Here is a 13,580-nt window from a genome sequence, read left to right as displayed (position 1 = left end):
GGAGCCACGGTTCTCAAAGAATGATACAGCCCATGCAGTACAGACCTGCTGTATTCTCTAATCCTTCCTCTCTGGGTCAGCCTATTTAGATGCCTTTTGCTATGTGCCATGCAAGAGAGATTTCATTACTTAAAAAAATAGAACTTACAACTTCTGGGTCCATATACACAATGTATAGGTAGAACCTGCTCCTGGGCTCCCTGCCCCTGGCGAAGCACAAGAGTTATTGCTGGCCAGGCCTTCAGTTGTGCCTGACTGTCTATAGGGGAAAACTGACACTTTTTGGCTACTCAATCACATTAAACTAAAGTAATTTTTTCCTCTCATTAGTTTTGTCCATACACCTGGCTGTACAACAGGCACTGTGCAGTCAGGTCCCTTTGTAGATGCAAAGGAAAATTGCCATTGGACAATTTTTCTCTCTCCTAGAAATGACCAAGAATGTCCAAAATATTGTCAGGATTTTACGTCTGATTTCTCCCCATTTAAAACAAACAAACAAACAAAAATTCTTCTTCAAAGTTTCTTCCTCTTTTTTTAGATTACTTTCTGCAGCATTGTTTTCTTTCTTGTTTGAAGCACAATATAGAATTGTATAGAATTGTTGGGGTAGAAGCATCTAAACAGCATCTAACTTATCATTTAACTCGGATATTTGTAGATTTATTTTCGATCTTAATTGTGATTTCTGAATACACAGAGATAAAGAGAAAAGGTATTTCCTAGAGCCTGATCCTAAGCTGATGCAAAATTCCCTCCTCTTACCTCCTAGGGCAAGTTCATCAGATTTCCTGCTCTCTGTGTTGTTTTTCCTCACTCAGACTGCCTGAGGTCCAACCTGGAGGCCATAACTTGCAGTGTTCTCATTTCAAGAACATCTGATTGAATGTATCACAGTGCAGGCCACCTGCTGCCCTGCACACTGGTTCTTAGATGCCTGCCCTGTCAGACACGGACCTCTACATTGCATGGGCTATTAGTCTGACCCTGAGGTGGGGAAGAAATTCTTAATTTACAAGCTCAAAAAGATGAAAGGATTTGTAACAATAAAGCCGCATATTCTACTGCATTCATGTAAGCTGTAACTCAGGAAAGCTCTTAGGCACATATTATTTAAGTATATCTAATTTTGCTTTCAAGATGGTTCTGTGTAAGCAAGTGACTTCTGGAATGAGACTACTACACTTACTAAGGGAATTGTCTGCTGTCAAATGTAAAGTCCACTTGACAATCGCCACCTGACAGTACATTTTCTTGCTGAAGAATGTCAGGTGAATACAACAGTAGGTTTTAAAATATCTGCCCAAAAGCATAACAGCTAGTGACACCTATAGATAAATCAGGCCTACGCTGATGTTTACAAGGTACATTTAGCAGACATTTCAGAGACATGACAAAGACCAGACCAAAAGTGATAAAAGATCTCTGTTCATTGAATAAATGCCCCAAAAGAAGAACAGGTGAAGGCTCTTGCTGTGCCTTCAGGTGCCTTCATAGGACAGACAGAGACCACCATTTCTCCATATGCTCCGTCTGTTTTCAAAAGCAATCAAGCTTCAGCACACGGACCTGTTCTTCCTTGCAACAGATCGCACTCACCAAGACATCACCTTTACAGAACTGCTATAGAAAACATTTTCCAGTAGTGCTCAGTAGATCTAGTAATTAGTCTTTTCCACAGCAGTTCACAAAACACCTTACCAAGTCAACATGTTTTATTTTCCAATTTTGAAACTTCTTCAGCTCACAGCCAACCATTCCCAATATTGTTATGAAGTACTGTTCCACAAGTTGATAAGAGAAACATTACAAATGTATCTGTGACTGAGACTGATATAAAGCAACATTAGGAATATGCTAATAGCCATAACGTTAAATTACATTAAGAAGATTTCTCACATTAAAGATATCAGCTGATTTGTTAATTCTGCTGACACACTCCAGAGTAGAGTGAAAATTTTCACCTAAATTATTTTTCAAGGAAAAAAAAAAAAAAAGTAGATTCTCTCACATTAATGCAGTTCAAGAATCTGTGTTAATTTCATGGATTGCCTGCTTAGAAAAAATTCATATAAAAATTGTTTCAACCGCTTCAAACAAAAAATAATTCAGTTATTTCTAGCATCATGAAATTCTTCCCTTGTTAAAGAAAATACTATTTTTAACCTCAGTCAGAAAGAAAATGTTCTGTTTAATTCAACTGCTTTCTCTTCTCACAGCTTATTCACAAGCTAAAGCTTTTGGAATATTTCATTTTCCACAGCCAATTCTCAAATTAAAAGTATTTTTGGAGCTCCCTGTAAATGAGAAATAAAGCCCCAGTAAAGTTGTATTTGATACCATATTGGTAAAGGATGTTATTAACATCTTTTCCAACACAAAGCGTTTTCCCCATCTCCTTATGGAATAAACATTCCTGCTATATGGATGAAGTGTTTACTTTAGGGATCAGACAAGATGAGGAGACGAGCACTAGCGTAATAGTTCTGCACCTCCCTTCCCAATACACAGCATATCCAACAGCTTGCTGTCATATTACAAATTATAGTGAGCTGAATCAAAATAATTAGGCTCATTGAAGAACAGTGGGATCTTATGAAACAAACCAACCAAGCAACCAAAACTGTTTTCAGCAAAATGGGTACAAACACTGAGCAGGACAGATTTGGAGGTGGAGAAGCTGGGGAGGTAGGTTTTTGAAAGAGATTCCTTTCAACAGTACTCATTCCCATAGACATCTTGAATGCAACGATATCGAGTATCATAATTCCCATTTTCCACATCAGAAAACCAAAGTAGTACATAACACCACAGAGCAGTGACAGAACACCTCTCAGGCCGACTCCTACTTTTCCAGACCAGCAACAGAGAATCTCCCTTCTCTAGCAACAGAGCATCAGCCAACGACATATTTACAAATGGCAACGGTGTTTTTACCAGGTTAGGGGGTGAAATGCCAGGGAATATAAAAAGTGTTGTCCTAAAGAGATCATCATTTAGGTGGAGAGCTCATACCAGTCTGAAGACTTCAAAACAAACATTTACTGATCAGACTTGCTATGGTGACCTTGTAACACTGAGAGCTGATAAATTTTAATGCAGAAAGGATGGGAATATGCTGTTTTAGACATATGAGGACAATCTAGGCTACCTGAAACAGAGCTAAATGAAAGCAAGAGATGAAACAGGAACAGCTTTAGATTAAATCACAGAGATTCTAATAGCTAATTTAAAACAAACAAACAAAAAAAATCACATTATGAGATTGTTTGATTACCATCAAGTGCTGAAGAACAAGATAAAAGTACATGGTTTGAAAACACACCATGTACATATCACTGGAAAATAAATAGGCTTATCTTTCCACTCGTTGGTCCTTTCAGCACAGCTCACAGGCATTTCTGTCAGAAGTTGTTCTGACATGCACTGTGGCTATACACAGTGAAAGAGGCTCCTGAAGCTGAGCTCCCAGCTGCTGCAGAACAGGAGCATTGGAAGCCTCTAAAACCCTGACAATCCATCTTCGTTAACTGCAACATTCAGGGTAGGAGCCTGCTTCTTGACCCCAGCTTCTTCACTGATACATTCTGGAGGGTCAAGCTCCTTGTATCTTCTCCGATAGACCACTCTTGACATTAAAGTTATTAGAAACATTTCCATGATGAGGATCTGGTGGCTTATATCTGGGGGAAAAAAGAGGGAAAAAAGGAAAAAAAAAAAGAGGGAAAAAAAAAGAGAGAGGAAAAAGACCATTTTATTAATCATTGTTTGTGCAAAAGGAACAAAAGTTACCATTCTGTTCCCATAACAGAGTGCCTCTCATTCTCGGCATCAAAATATTTACAAAGTTACAGTACTGCTCCTCAATAAGCATGCAATACATTACACATCCAAAATCCAACAGATTTAACAGTAATCATGCATGCATTATTTTTTTAAATAAAAGCCGAGATTCTCCAGAAGCTACATGAAATCCCATGAAATTCATACTTGGGGAAAACACTAGATATTGCAGTTAGGAAAACTGAACTGATGCCTCTGTAAGAAAACAAAGAACATTCTTTCCAAAAGAACTTACATGCTCCTCTTGCTGAAGAAGAGAGTGGTGGAACACAAGGGACAATTCTTTGCATAGCCAAAATGCTGATAGTAGCTGTCTGCAACTGGATCAGAATGAGGATAAACTACACCAGAAAGAGAAAATAGATGCCTTAGTTACCAGAAAAAAGAAAAAAAAGGATTATATTTCACACAACTATTTTGCTTTCATAATAGAGTCTCTTTTAGCTCATTCTTTTATCTCATTCCTCCTTTCTTGCTCTCCCTTTCTTCCATCTCCCACCAGGCTGCCTGCCATCCTGCACAATTCATCTTTGGGTCAGGATGCTATTGCTTGAAATGCAAGTATTAAATAAAACCTCTGTTTTAGAAGTGTTTTCCCAGCTCTTGGTGTGGGAGGTGCAACAAAGAGCTCCCAGTTGGGATATTAAACAATATCAGGCTCTGAGTAATAAGTAAAATGTCTTAAAAGCTTCCTGTTAATCTAAGAGCTTATGCTCTTACTTAGTGGGAAGAACGATATTTCTGTTGTCTCATCTTTTTGCCACAGCAGGGAGATGCAGTGTTCCCCCAGTTATATATACATGTTATATATGTGTCTTTTTTGCCAAAAGGGATAAAGGTCTCTCCAGTTTGGGTTCAGCAACCATCACGCTTTATTTTACCTATTATTCAGTAAGCTAGGCCTTCACTAGATACAACAAAGTGTCTCTAGACGCTGGTGTTAATTCTCTCAGTGTAAACATTCACATCGCAGGCTTTGCCATCTTAAACCTAGATTCATGTCTGTGTAGCTTTGCATGTGCAACTGTCCTGCTTGCTGCATTTATCAGGGTTTTAGATCTTCTTAACAGAGCCCTTAGCACACTAGTCTTCCACATGTCCTGTACTAGAAAGCTGTATAGCCAAGAATTCTACTGTACTCTCTTCTGGATGATGTGAGAGAGGGTGGACCTGTTCCTGCCCATAACCTATCTGGATCTGTTCCTTAGTGAGTTCCAGCCAGTAATATTTTAGATAACTTTCCTTATTATCTAACTCTCAAATGCACAATGGCCAAGAAAAATACTATCAAAACAAAATGACTTGCTGAAACCCACTCACACAATGTTCCACATCCTCTCCTGCTTTTTAAAAGTACACACCAGCTTTTTAACATTGTATTTCAGGATGTGGCACCTAAAAAGCTTCCTTTGAGCCTTGTGGAAGGTGCTGTTTTGATTTCAGCTGCCCAGGGATGAATGGATTTTATACAGCTCACATCTCCAGCATGCTTGAACGACCAGAGGTAAAATTGGCTCAAACTGACACTGAACAGCAGCCAAGGAAAGTGCTTCAAATGGACACAGTCTTAATCAGGTAAAAATATGCCATTGCACAGCGCATTTAATGGAAAAAAAATACTATAATCCTTAAGCAAAGGACTAAAAAACTGGATAGGTGGTGCTATATCAACAGTAAGATCAATTCCTATTGGAAATACTGAATTTCTCACCTGATAAAGAGCAAACTTTGGGATGATCTTCTTACAGTTAAGGAGAACTCTAACTTGCTGAAACATGATTGCAACTGGCCACAGAGCAATAATGGTAAGGATAGCAACGAAGCAGCTAATCCATATTGCAGCTCCTTTGGGAGATAACTGAAAAGCAAATCAAACATACCTGTAAAGCTTTATAGCACAAGTGTTGCTATTTCCAGGCAGAGCTGCAGACTGAATGATGCAGACATTAAAATGCCTCTTTCTGTCTCCATAAAAGCTGAGAAAAACTGTGTGGTACCATCAGAGTGCTACCAGCTGCAGTAAAGAATGACACAGCCCCTCTATCTGACCTCAGCAGCACCCTACTGAGAGCTCTCAGCTGGCTCATGAGTGTACTCACCGTGCCATCTGAGGCATCATCTATTTATCCACCATTAAACAACCACAAAAATACTACGGTTATTTTGAATTATCTAGGAGGTGCACAATTATTAGCAGATACAATTTTCCATCATTTTGCAGCTTACACAGCACCATTCCTCTGCTTTGTACTACCTGCCATCATTTGCAGAAAAGCGTAGAATTAGGTTTTCTAATTACACATCTGTGCACACACTTGTCTCCTAGAGCTGTACCTTACAACACACAGGGTGAGTATACCCCAAAGGGCAATGTGTAGTCCTACTACTCCAGCTGTACAGAGCCTAACCCTCCCCAGCACCCAGTCTCATTCCTAGAGAGGCAAGGAAACACATTCTGAAGTGAGATACTTCAGTCAGAAATGCTCTCGGGTTCTAGAGTTTAGTTGTAGGCTAAGATACTAAAATCAAACCAAAAGCTATGGGTTCTGTAGACCATCTCTGATTAAAATATTCACTTACATTGGAAAGGCTGTAATTGTCATTGGTCCAAAGCACTGTTGACAGAAACATGAAAACAGGTCGAAATAAAGCAAACTGGAAGGTGCCCACCTTCAGCCAAAAGAGGGATCGCCTGATGAAAAAAAAAAAATATTTATATATGTCACAGAGGGAAAAATCTTATTAGCAATCTTTATAGCATTTTTCTGATGTTGTCAAACAGCAAAACTTTTGCACTCCTACTGGACACCGCTAAGGTCTAGGGAGGAACAGCTTCAAGATTCAAACTTTTCAAGAATCACCCAAATGCCTATTTCAAGACAGGTCTATTAAGGTGTCTCCAAAAGCAGTACTTTTCTTGTTTGGCAACAATGAAGATTAACCAATGCTGAGCAAAAAAATCACAGAATCATACAATCACGTAGGTTGGAAAAGATCCTCCAAGATGATCTAGTCCAACCATCCATCTATCACCACTGTTGTGGACAACATGGTGTGCATGGAACTAAACCATATCCCTCAGTACCACATTTACATTTCCTGCACACCTCCGGGGACAAAATGGGATGTTCTTTCCTGCCCCAGAGCAAACGGCAGAGCTGGCAGAAGCACAACCATTCTGAACAATGCCACTTGCTGCTGCTTTTTTGCCTTGCTATTTCAGTTCTCTGAAGAGATTGGGAAGAGCAACCTTCAGCTGAACGACAAAGTACTACAGCGCTCCGATTCTGGCCACAGACCCCGCCTTACTCCCATTGGCTTTGAAGGACAATATGACAAATACCGCAGTCCCTGCAATGCCAGGACTTGTTTGCCTTGCAAATGCAGGTCTCCTTTTTCTTTGTTTTTGTTTTTTTTAAAAAAAAACAACCTCATCTGACACATCTCTATCTACTGGGACAGCCCATTACTTTGCCTGTCTATGGAAGCAATATAAAACTAGTCTTTCTCTGGCACGGCTTGCTCATTTAAAACAAAAACAACAACAAAAAATGACCCATACCTTCTAATGGGAAAGGGCTAGAACTCAGAAGCAAAGACAGCACAAGAGTTTCCCTGTACTACAGATTCCAGAAGAGGAACCTAAAGCCCTCAGCAGAGTAAAAAGCCCCCTTGTGCTGAGGCTAACATCTTCAGCCCTCTCAATATTCATGGTTAACCTGTCACAGGACTGACCATCAGGAAGGCAGAGTAGAGGAGCCTCTCTCCATCCTTCAGCTACCACAAGAAAATACAGAGGGTGACAGACATGGAAAGAAAAATGCATGCACTGGTGACATTACAGATCGGCAGCATGTTGCTGTCCAATAGATTTCTTCAGCATTCACTATTGACAAAAGCCTGAATCAGTGCCCATCAAAATCACTAGAAGTGATTTAGATCCACATCAGTACCTGCTGATTTTACATAATTGAATTACATTCCTTTGTTGTTGCTTTTTTCTTGATGCTCCCTCTATGTAAGTAAATACCAATATTCCATTAAAATAAATTAATGGAAATAAGAATTAACATCATAATACTAAATGCGGTAGCTGAAAGAAAAATGATTACAATAAAAATGTAGGTTTTTTGTTTGTTTGTTTTTTCTCCCCCAAAAGCATACCTTGAGCTTTTCCTTTCAATGGAAAGGAATTGTGCTCTGAGGAATGTGCTCTGTGCCAGGAGGAAAACCCTGGAACGTATGAGGCTTTCAGTCTGGGAGCAGCATATGAATGGTGGGGTGACTCTGACCAGAGGTGGAGCCCTAGCAGACAGCACTGCAAAAGGGCAGGGTTTGTGTTACACCGCACCGCCTCTTGAGGAGGTGCAGCTCTCCATCCTTATCCTGCTTCTCAACCGAAATCTCAATTATTAGATTTTCTAGAGTGAAAATTCTTTTTCTGCTTACTATAGAAAAGGCTTACTGAAGACCAACGGGATTAGCTGAGGAGACACCACAGTGCTAAACGTTACTACGTGTCGGAAACACGGCGTTGGGTTAAACTGAGTTACCTCATGCTCTGGCTCTTACATACAATTCCTCATTATAAAAATGAGAAATAAGCGGTGTTGTAAAGCCCTGTGGGATGGCACTGTTTAAGAGACAGCTTGAAACTGGCTTTCTGGAAGGAGGGAGGCCCTTTGCTGTAAGTGAGGCTTGCCAAATTGGCTGGATTCCAGCAGCAGATTTCCAGCTGGGAAATCTTAAAGGGCAACTCACCTAGTGATGCGCACACCGGGCAGGCACAGGCAGCAGCAACAGCAGGGCCCCGTGCTGATCTTGAAGTGACCATTTTCAAACCGTTTCAGGAACAGCTTTTGACCCCCACACTCTTTTATCATCATCATCAGGAACTTGTGGATGACTATGGCAAAAAATCTAGGAGGGGAAGAAAGAGCCAGCTTAAGCTTTTCTCTCCATCTCTCACACTTCTCAGACAGACCTATGCAGGTTTCTTACACCTTCAGTCCACATCTTTTAAAGTCTGTGCCTCACAGTAAGCAGAAAGCCCAGAGCTAGCTTTGAAAAATCTACAGGTCTTTCCCTAAGTGTGCTGGTGGCTCTTCCAGCCCAAGTCGTTACAGATGTATTTTTCTACCACTTATCTAGGTGTGACTAGCCCAAACTTTTCAAAGCAAGTCCTATTCCTCCTCTTAAAAATAAGAAGAGCAAAACCCACGTGGCTAGGTTTATTTATGTGCTTACCTAACATCCTATGTGCTGCTCCAGGTAGGGTGCAGTCCCTCTGCACACAAATCTGATCCAAACAGTGACTACTGCAGCCCCACCTCTCCTGTCAGCAGCAGCATGTTCTCAGCCCTCCCACGAACAACAGATAGTGCAGCCACCCTTTCCTCCTGGTCCCATACTGTATTAGGGAACTTATTCACCAAAATCCAGTCCCACCAAATAAAGGAGGTCCTGTTCAGCTGTGGTAACTCCTTAAAGGAGCTTGTGGAGCAGCTGGAGAAGAGGGAGTGGTAGGAAAGGGGAGGGAACGGGAACTTGCAGCTTGGACAAGGCAGGAGAGAGACTGAGATGGGCTAAAAGTGCCATAGGATGGGTCCTCAGAAGTCCTGCACTACCTGCAGCAAAAGCCCCACCAGTTTGTTTTCCATCCTTCTTTACTCTGTTCTCTTTGCACATGCAGTGTGACATGGGCTGGGGCCATGCAGGAGGTTCTGTGATGTGGTCCTGCAGTTCCAAAACTAGCCCAGCCCTTCTGGTGCACCCAAGGCTCCCCACACCTGGCTCTGCCTATGGGAGCTGCCCCATTGCATTCAGAAAGCGGGGACCGTGCTTCATCCTGCTCTGTATGTCAGAGCTGTCACATGTACAGAAAGGGCTTTTATCAGGACAGCTGTGGAGGATTTTTACACTGATGCGCTCACTGGAGGTTCATTTGCCACTGTTAATAATAGATCTATGCTGCTCATCATTAATGAAAGCACAGAGAAGAAGTCACAGGTCAGAATCTCATTCTACATGACACTGAGAGAGAGAAAGGAAAGGGTATTACTTCAAAACTACCATCAATCAAGACAATCAATTACATGCAAGTCACTGTTCTTCATGCTGACATTCCCACACTAGGGGGCTGTAGTGCTGGGAAGTGCTTCAGTAAAAAAATAAAGGAGATGCCAAGAGATTTCAACTCAAACCAAAAATTACTAAATTGTTAAATTTACAAAATGACTGTGTTTACCAAGAGTAGCAGATGTTTAGAGGGGAGAAAAGCAGGGTTTGGGGCAAATCTAGGAATGAGCAGAATACTCACACTGATGCTGTGAAATCTGTAAACATTGTTGAGCGAGGAATCCAAATGCCAATGCATGAGGTTGTAGCAATCACCTACAGAGAAAGGGAGGAGGGTTGTATGGAGGGTAGAGGTCAAGCAGGGCCATGCGGATTTCCAGATTATTTTCAGCATTATTTTCCACAACACTTACTGGAGCTGCAGCATTTATCCAAATTAAAATGGATCTTTTGGAGGAGGGGGTTTTCCTGTAGATGTAGATCACTTCTTCCATAAATACCAGATCGGCAATTAGTGTCATCAGAGTCAAGATTGCCAAGAGAAATCTACCAGCAAGGTCAAGGCCTACAGAAAGAAGAAAAAAAAAAAAAAAAAAAGAGAGAAAAGAAAACAAACAAAAATCTGATTTACACATTTCATACATTCATGTACTTTGAACATTTAATGTAAAAACAGCATCTTGGAGGGGCATCTTAGTCCTGTTCCTGAAAAGTCACATGCCAAAAGTGCAATGAAGCTGGAGGTGGGCTCCTTCCAGTGTTGCCCAGTGCCAGGACCAGCAGCAGTGTGCACAAACTGGGGCACAGGAGGTTCCCTCCGAATACCAGAAGTACTTCTGTGCTGTGCAGGTGACGGAGCACTGGCACAGGCTACCCAGAGGCTGTGGGGTCTCCTCCCTGGAGATCTGCAGACATCTGGATATGGGTCTGGCACTCTGCTCTGGGTGTCCTGCTGGGACAAGGGTTGGGCCAGATGGACCTAGAGGGCTCTGCCAACATCAGCTGCCACGTGATCCTCTGATTTGTTCTTAGCTACAGCCATGGACCACTCACTCGAGGATGATCCAAGTAGTTAAGTTTGTGAACATATTTTCCCAGAATCCACAGGCAGCATCCAGGAAGGATATGCCTCAAAGCATCATGCAAAAGTCCTTTCGAGAAGGGGAATTCTAGGACCAAGGTTCTTAGAGTAACAGAGGTTGCTCTAGGAGCTTAACCAAGCAGGTTACAAACAGCAGCACATCTACACAGTATTCTTTGCTTCCCTTACAAGTCCAAAGGCAGGTCTGTGCATCACTTCCTCACACAGACAGAGTCCTCGGAGACTCACTGGGAGTTGTGTGGGGTAGGAGGACCCCGTCAGGCCAAAGCCTCCCTGCTCACAGCCGCCTTCCCTCTCTCCTCGCCCAGGCGGCTGCGGGCTGCTCTCCCTCCTCCCCTCCTCTCTTCCCCGCAGCCTTCGCCACGGCAACTCCCTCTCAGCGCCGCTCCCTCCGGACTGCTCGGGGATTCCCTCTCCCGGCGGCCGCACTTACTCCCCAGCAGCTCCTGAGCGTAGGGCGGCTCGCTCCCGCCGCAGGACGTCAGGAAGGTGTCGTTCGCCTCGCTCTCCATGGCGGCTCGCTGCCCCCCGGGCGTCGGGGGAACGGAGAGAGAACGAGGAGCTGCCGTCGGCGCCGGGACAGTGCGGGAGCAGCGATGCACGCAGCCCGAGGCGGCCGGGAGAGGTTAATGATTAGCGGCGGGCCCCGCTCCGCGCTGCCTCCTGGCGCCCAACGGCCGGACGCCCAAAGAGCAGCGCGTGGAGATGGCTGTTTGTATGGCCGTTGCAAAGCGTTTCCTAAAGGATTCCCGGGGTAGTCCTCCACCGAGGGGTTTTAGTTGATTTTGGCCGGGAGGAGAGGAGAAGCAGCACCTTTTTATGTACTGGCTGAAGGAGAGCGAGTGGAAGGTGGGAATGTGCTACGTACTTGTGTGCTGTGCAGGTGATGGAGCACTGGCACAGGCTGCCCAGAGGCTGTAGGGTCTCTTCCCTGGAGATCTGCAGGCATCCATGCTTATTTCAGCTGCTTGCAGGATCTCTGCAGCATCTGAAGCCCGTGCTGGGCATCACCTTCAGGTTGTTTCCTGGAAAAGGGAATGGGTACATTTGGATTTTGTGTTGAGGGACATGGTTTTGTGAGTACTATTGGCAATAGGTGGATGGTTGGACTGGATGATCTTGAAGGTCTTTTCCAACCTGGGTGATTCGGTAAGGCATCCCAAGGGACTGGAACAGGCTGCCCAAAGAGGCTGTGGAGTTTGCTTCTCTGGAAATGCTCCAGTGCCAGCTGGATGCCTTCCTGTGTGACCTGCTTTAGCACGGGGCTGGGCTGGGTGATCTCCAGAGGTTCCTTCCAGCCCATACAGCGCTGTCATTCTGGATAGTCAGACTGAAAGCTCCAGTTAGGATTTGCTGAGATGGAAAGATGGCCAAAGGTCTTTGAAGCTGCCCCAGAAGCAAACACAAAGGGGTTCTCATCTGCTGCACTCCCTGAAAGCTAAAAAGAATAACTCCTTTCTGAGGAATCCCTTCTTTGAATGAGATGTATTTGTTGAGGCTTTTGTTAAAGAAATACATACATTTAGTATAGGAGTGTCAGAACTCACTGTTGTTTTATCATATTTAAAAGAAAACCGGAGTCTGCTTTGCCTTCACAGTTCCTTGAAGAATGCACGTGGTAACACTTCTGGATTTTACTGTTATATTTTAGTTATTCAGCAACAACAGTTGGAATAAATACTGCAGCATACACTGAATATTAGAGAATCTCCTGTCTTGTGACCCTATAGAAGCGTAACTGGTGCAAGTTTAAAAGTTAAAGATTCATTTTCAACTGCTTCTGTAGAGATCCATCTTCCTCTCTCTTCTGCTGGAGTCACGTAGAATAGTGTCTAAAACCTACATACCTACTGCAATTTTTTCTTGTTAGAAACACCATTTGTTATCTTTGGTCCAAACATCATCTCTTCCTCACCCAGTTTCTTGGGACAAAAGAATTGCCTGACAGACCTTAATCTTAATAAATCAGGCTGAAGAGCACACTGTGACACCTCAGCTACCACAGCAGGAGATCTGCTCTCTGCAATCTTCCTTAGCCCCAGCTCTCCATCAGCGCCCTCTCAGCACTGGCCTCTAAGACAAATGCAAGTCTGTAGGCTGATGTCAAACCTTTCAAATCCCCAGGAGCTAAAGTTCATTTTGCTCCCAGCTCCACTATTCCACTTTTTGGTTTAACACTTTAGTCGAATGCATACTATTTTCCACAAAAACCTACCTCTAGTAGTAGAGAGGTATTCATAAGCCAGTCACTGGCCACTTAGATGCATCAAGAGATTTACACAGGTATTTAGAATAAAAAACACCTGTAATCAAAGCTCCCTGCCTCTGTCTCCTGGGGGCTTTTGAGTATTCTGTGGTTCAGCTCCCCTCCTCAGTACTGCTCAGATTTGTTTCTTCTTATGGAACACACCCCTTTATTGCTCCTCTTTTGAAGGCCAGCAGATGTTTATCTTATCTCCTGTTGGTGATGACTTTCACTTTTTCACCTGCCTCACTGGTATAACAGCTTTCTCCCAGCTCCTTGTGTGCTCCCAGAGTGCAGTCAGGAAGAACTGGT

The 13,580-nt window shown here is 43.1% G+C and overlaps 1 protein-coding gene across 1 annotated transcript; it reads right to left on the bottom strand.

Annotated features, from left to right (window-relative positions):
- Positions 1-3,501: 3,501 nt before the first annotated feature.
- LOC306956976 (organic solute transporter subunit alpha-like) lies at positions 3,502-11,535 on the bottom strand (the record flags this gene model as incomplete). Its single annotated transcript, XM_079548317.1, has 8 exons — positions 3,502-3,683; positions 4,079-4,184; positions 5,555-5,701; positions 6,424-6,535; positions 8,605-8,763; positions 10,163-10,236; positions 10,335-10,486; positions 11,457-11,535. 8 exons carry the CDS (start codon positions 11,533-11,535, stop codon positions 3,502-3,504), a joined length of 1,011 nt encoding a protein of 336 aa, XP_079404443.1.
- Positions 11,536-13,580: the final 2,045 nt, after the last annotated feature.

This window comes from Tetrao urogallus (assembly GCF_951394365.1).
Source record: "Tetrao urogallus genome assembly, chromosome: 1".
NCBI lineage: Eukaryota > Metazoa > Chordata > Aves > Galliformes > Phasianidae > Tetrao > Tetrao urogallus.
The sequence above is the reverse complement of the archived record's forward strand: the minus strand, read 5'-3'. Positions and strand labels throughout refer to the sequence as shown.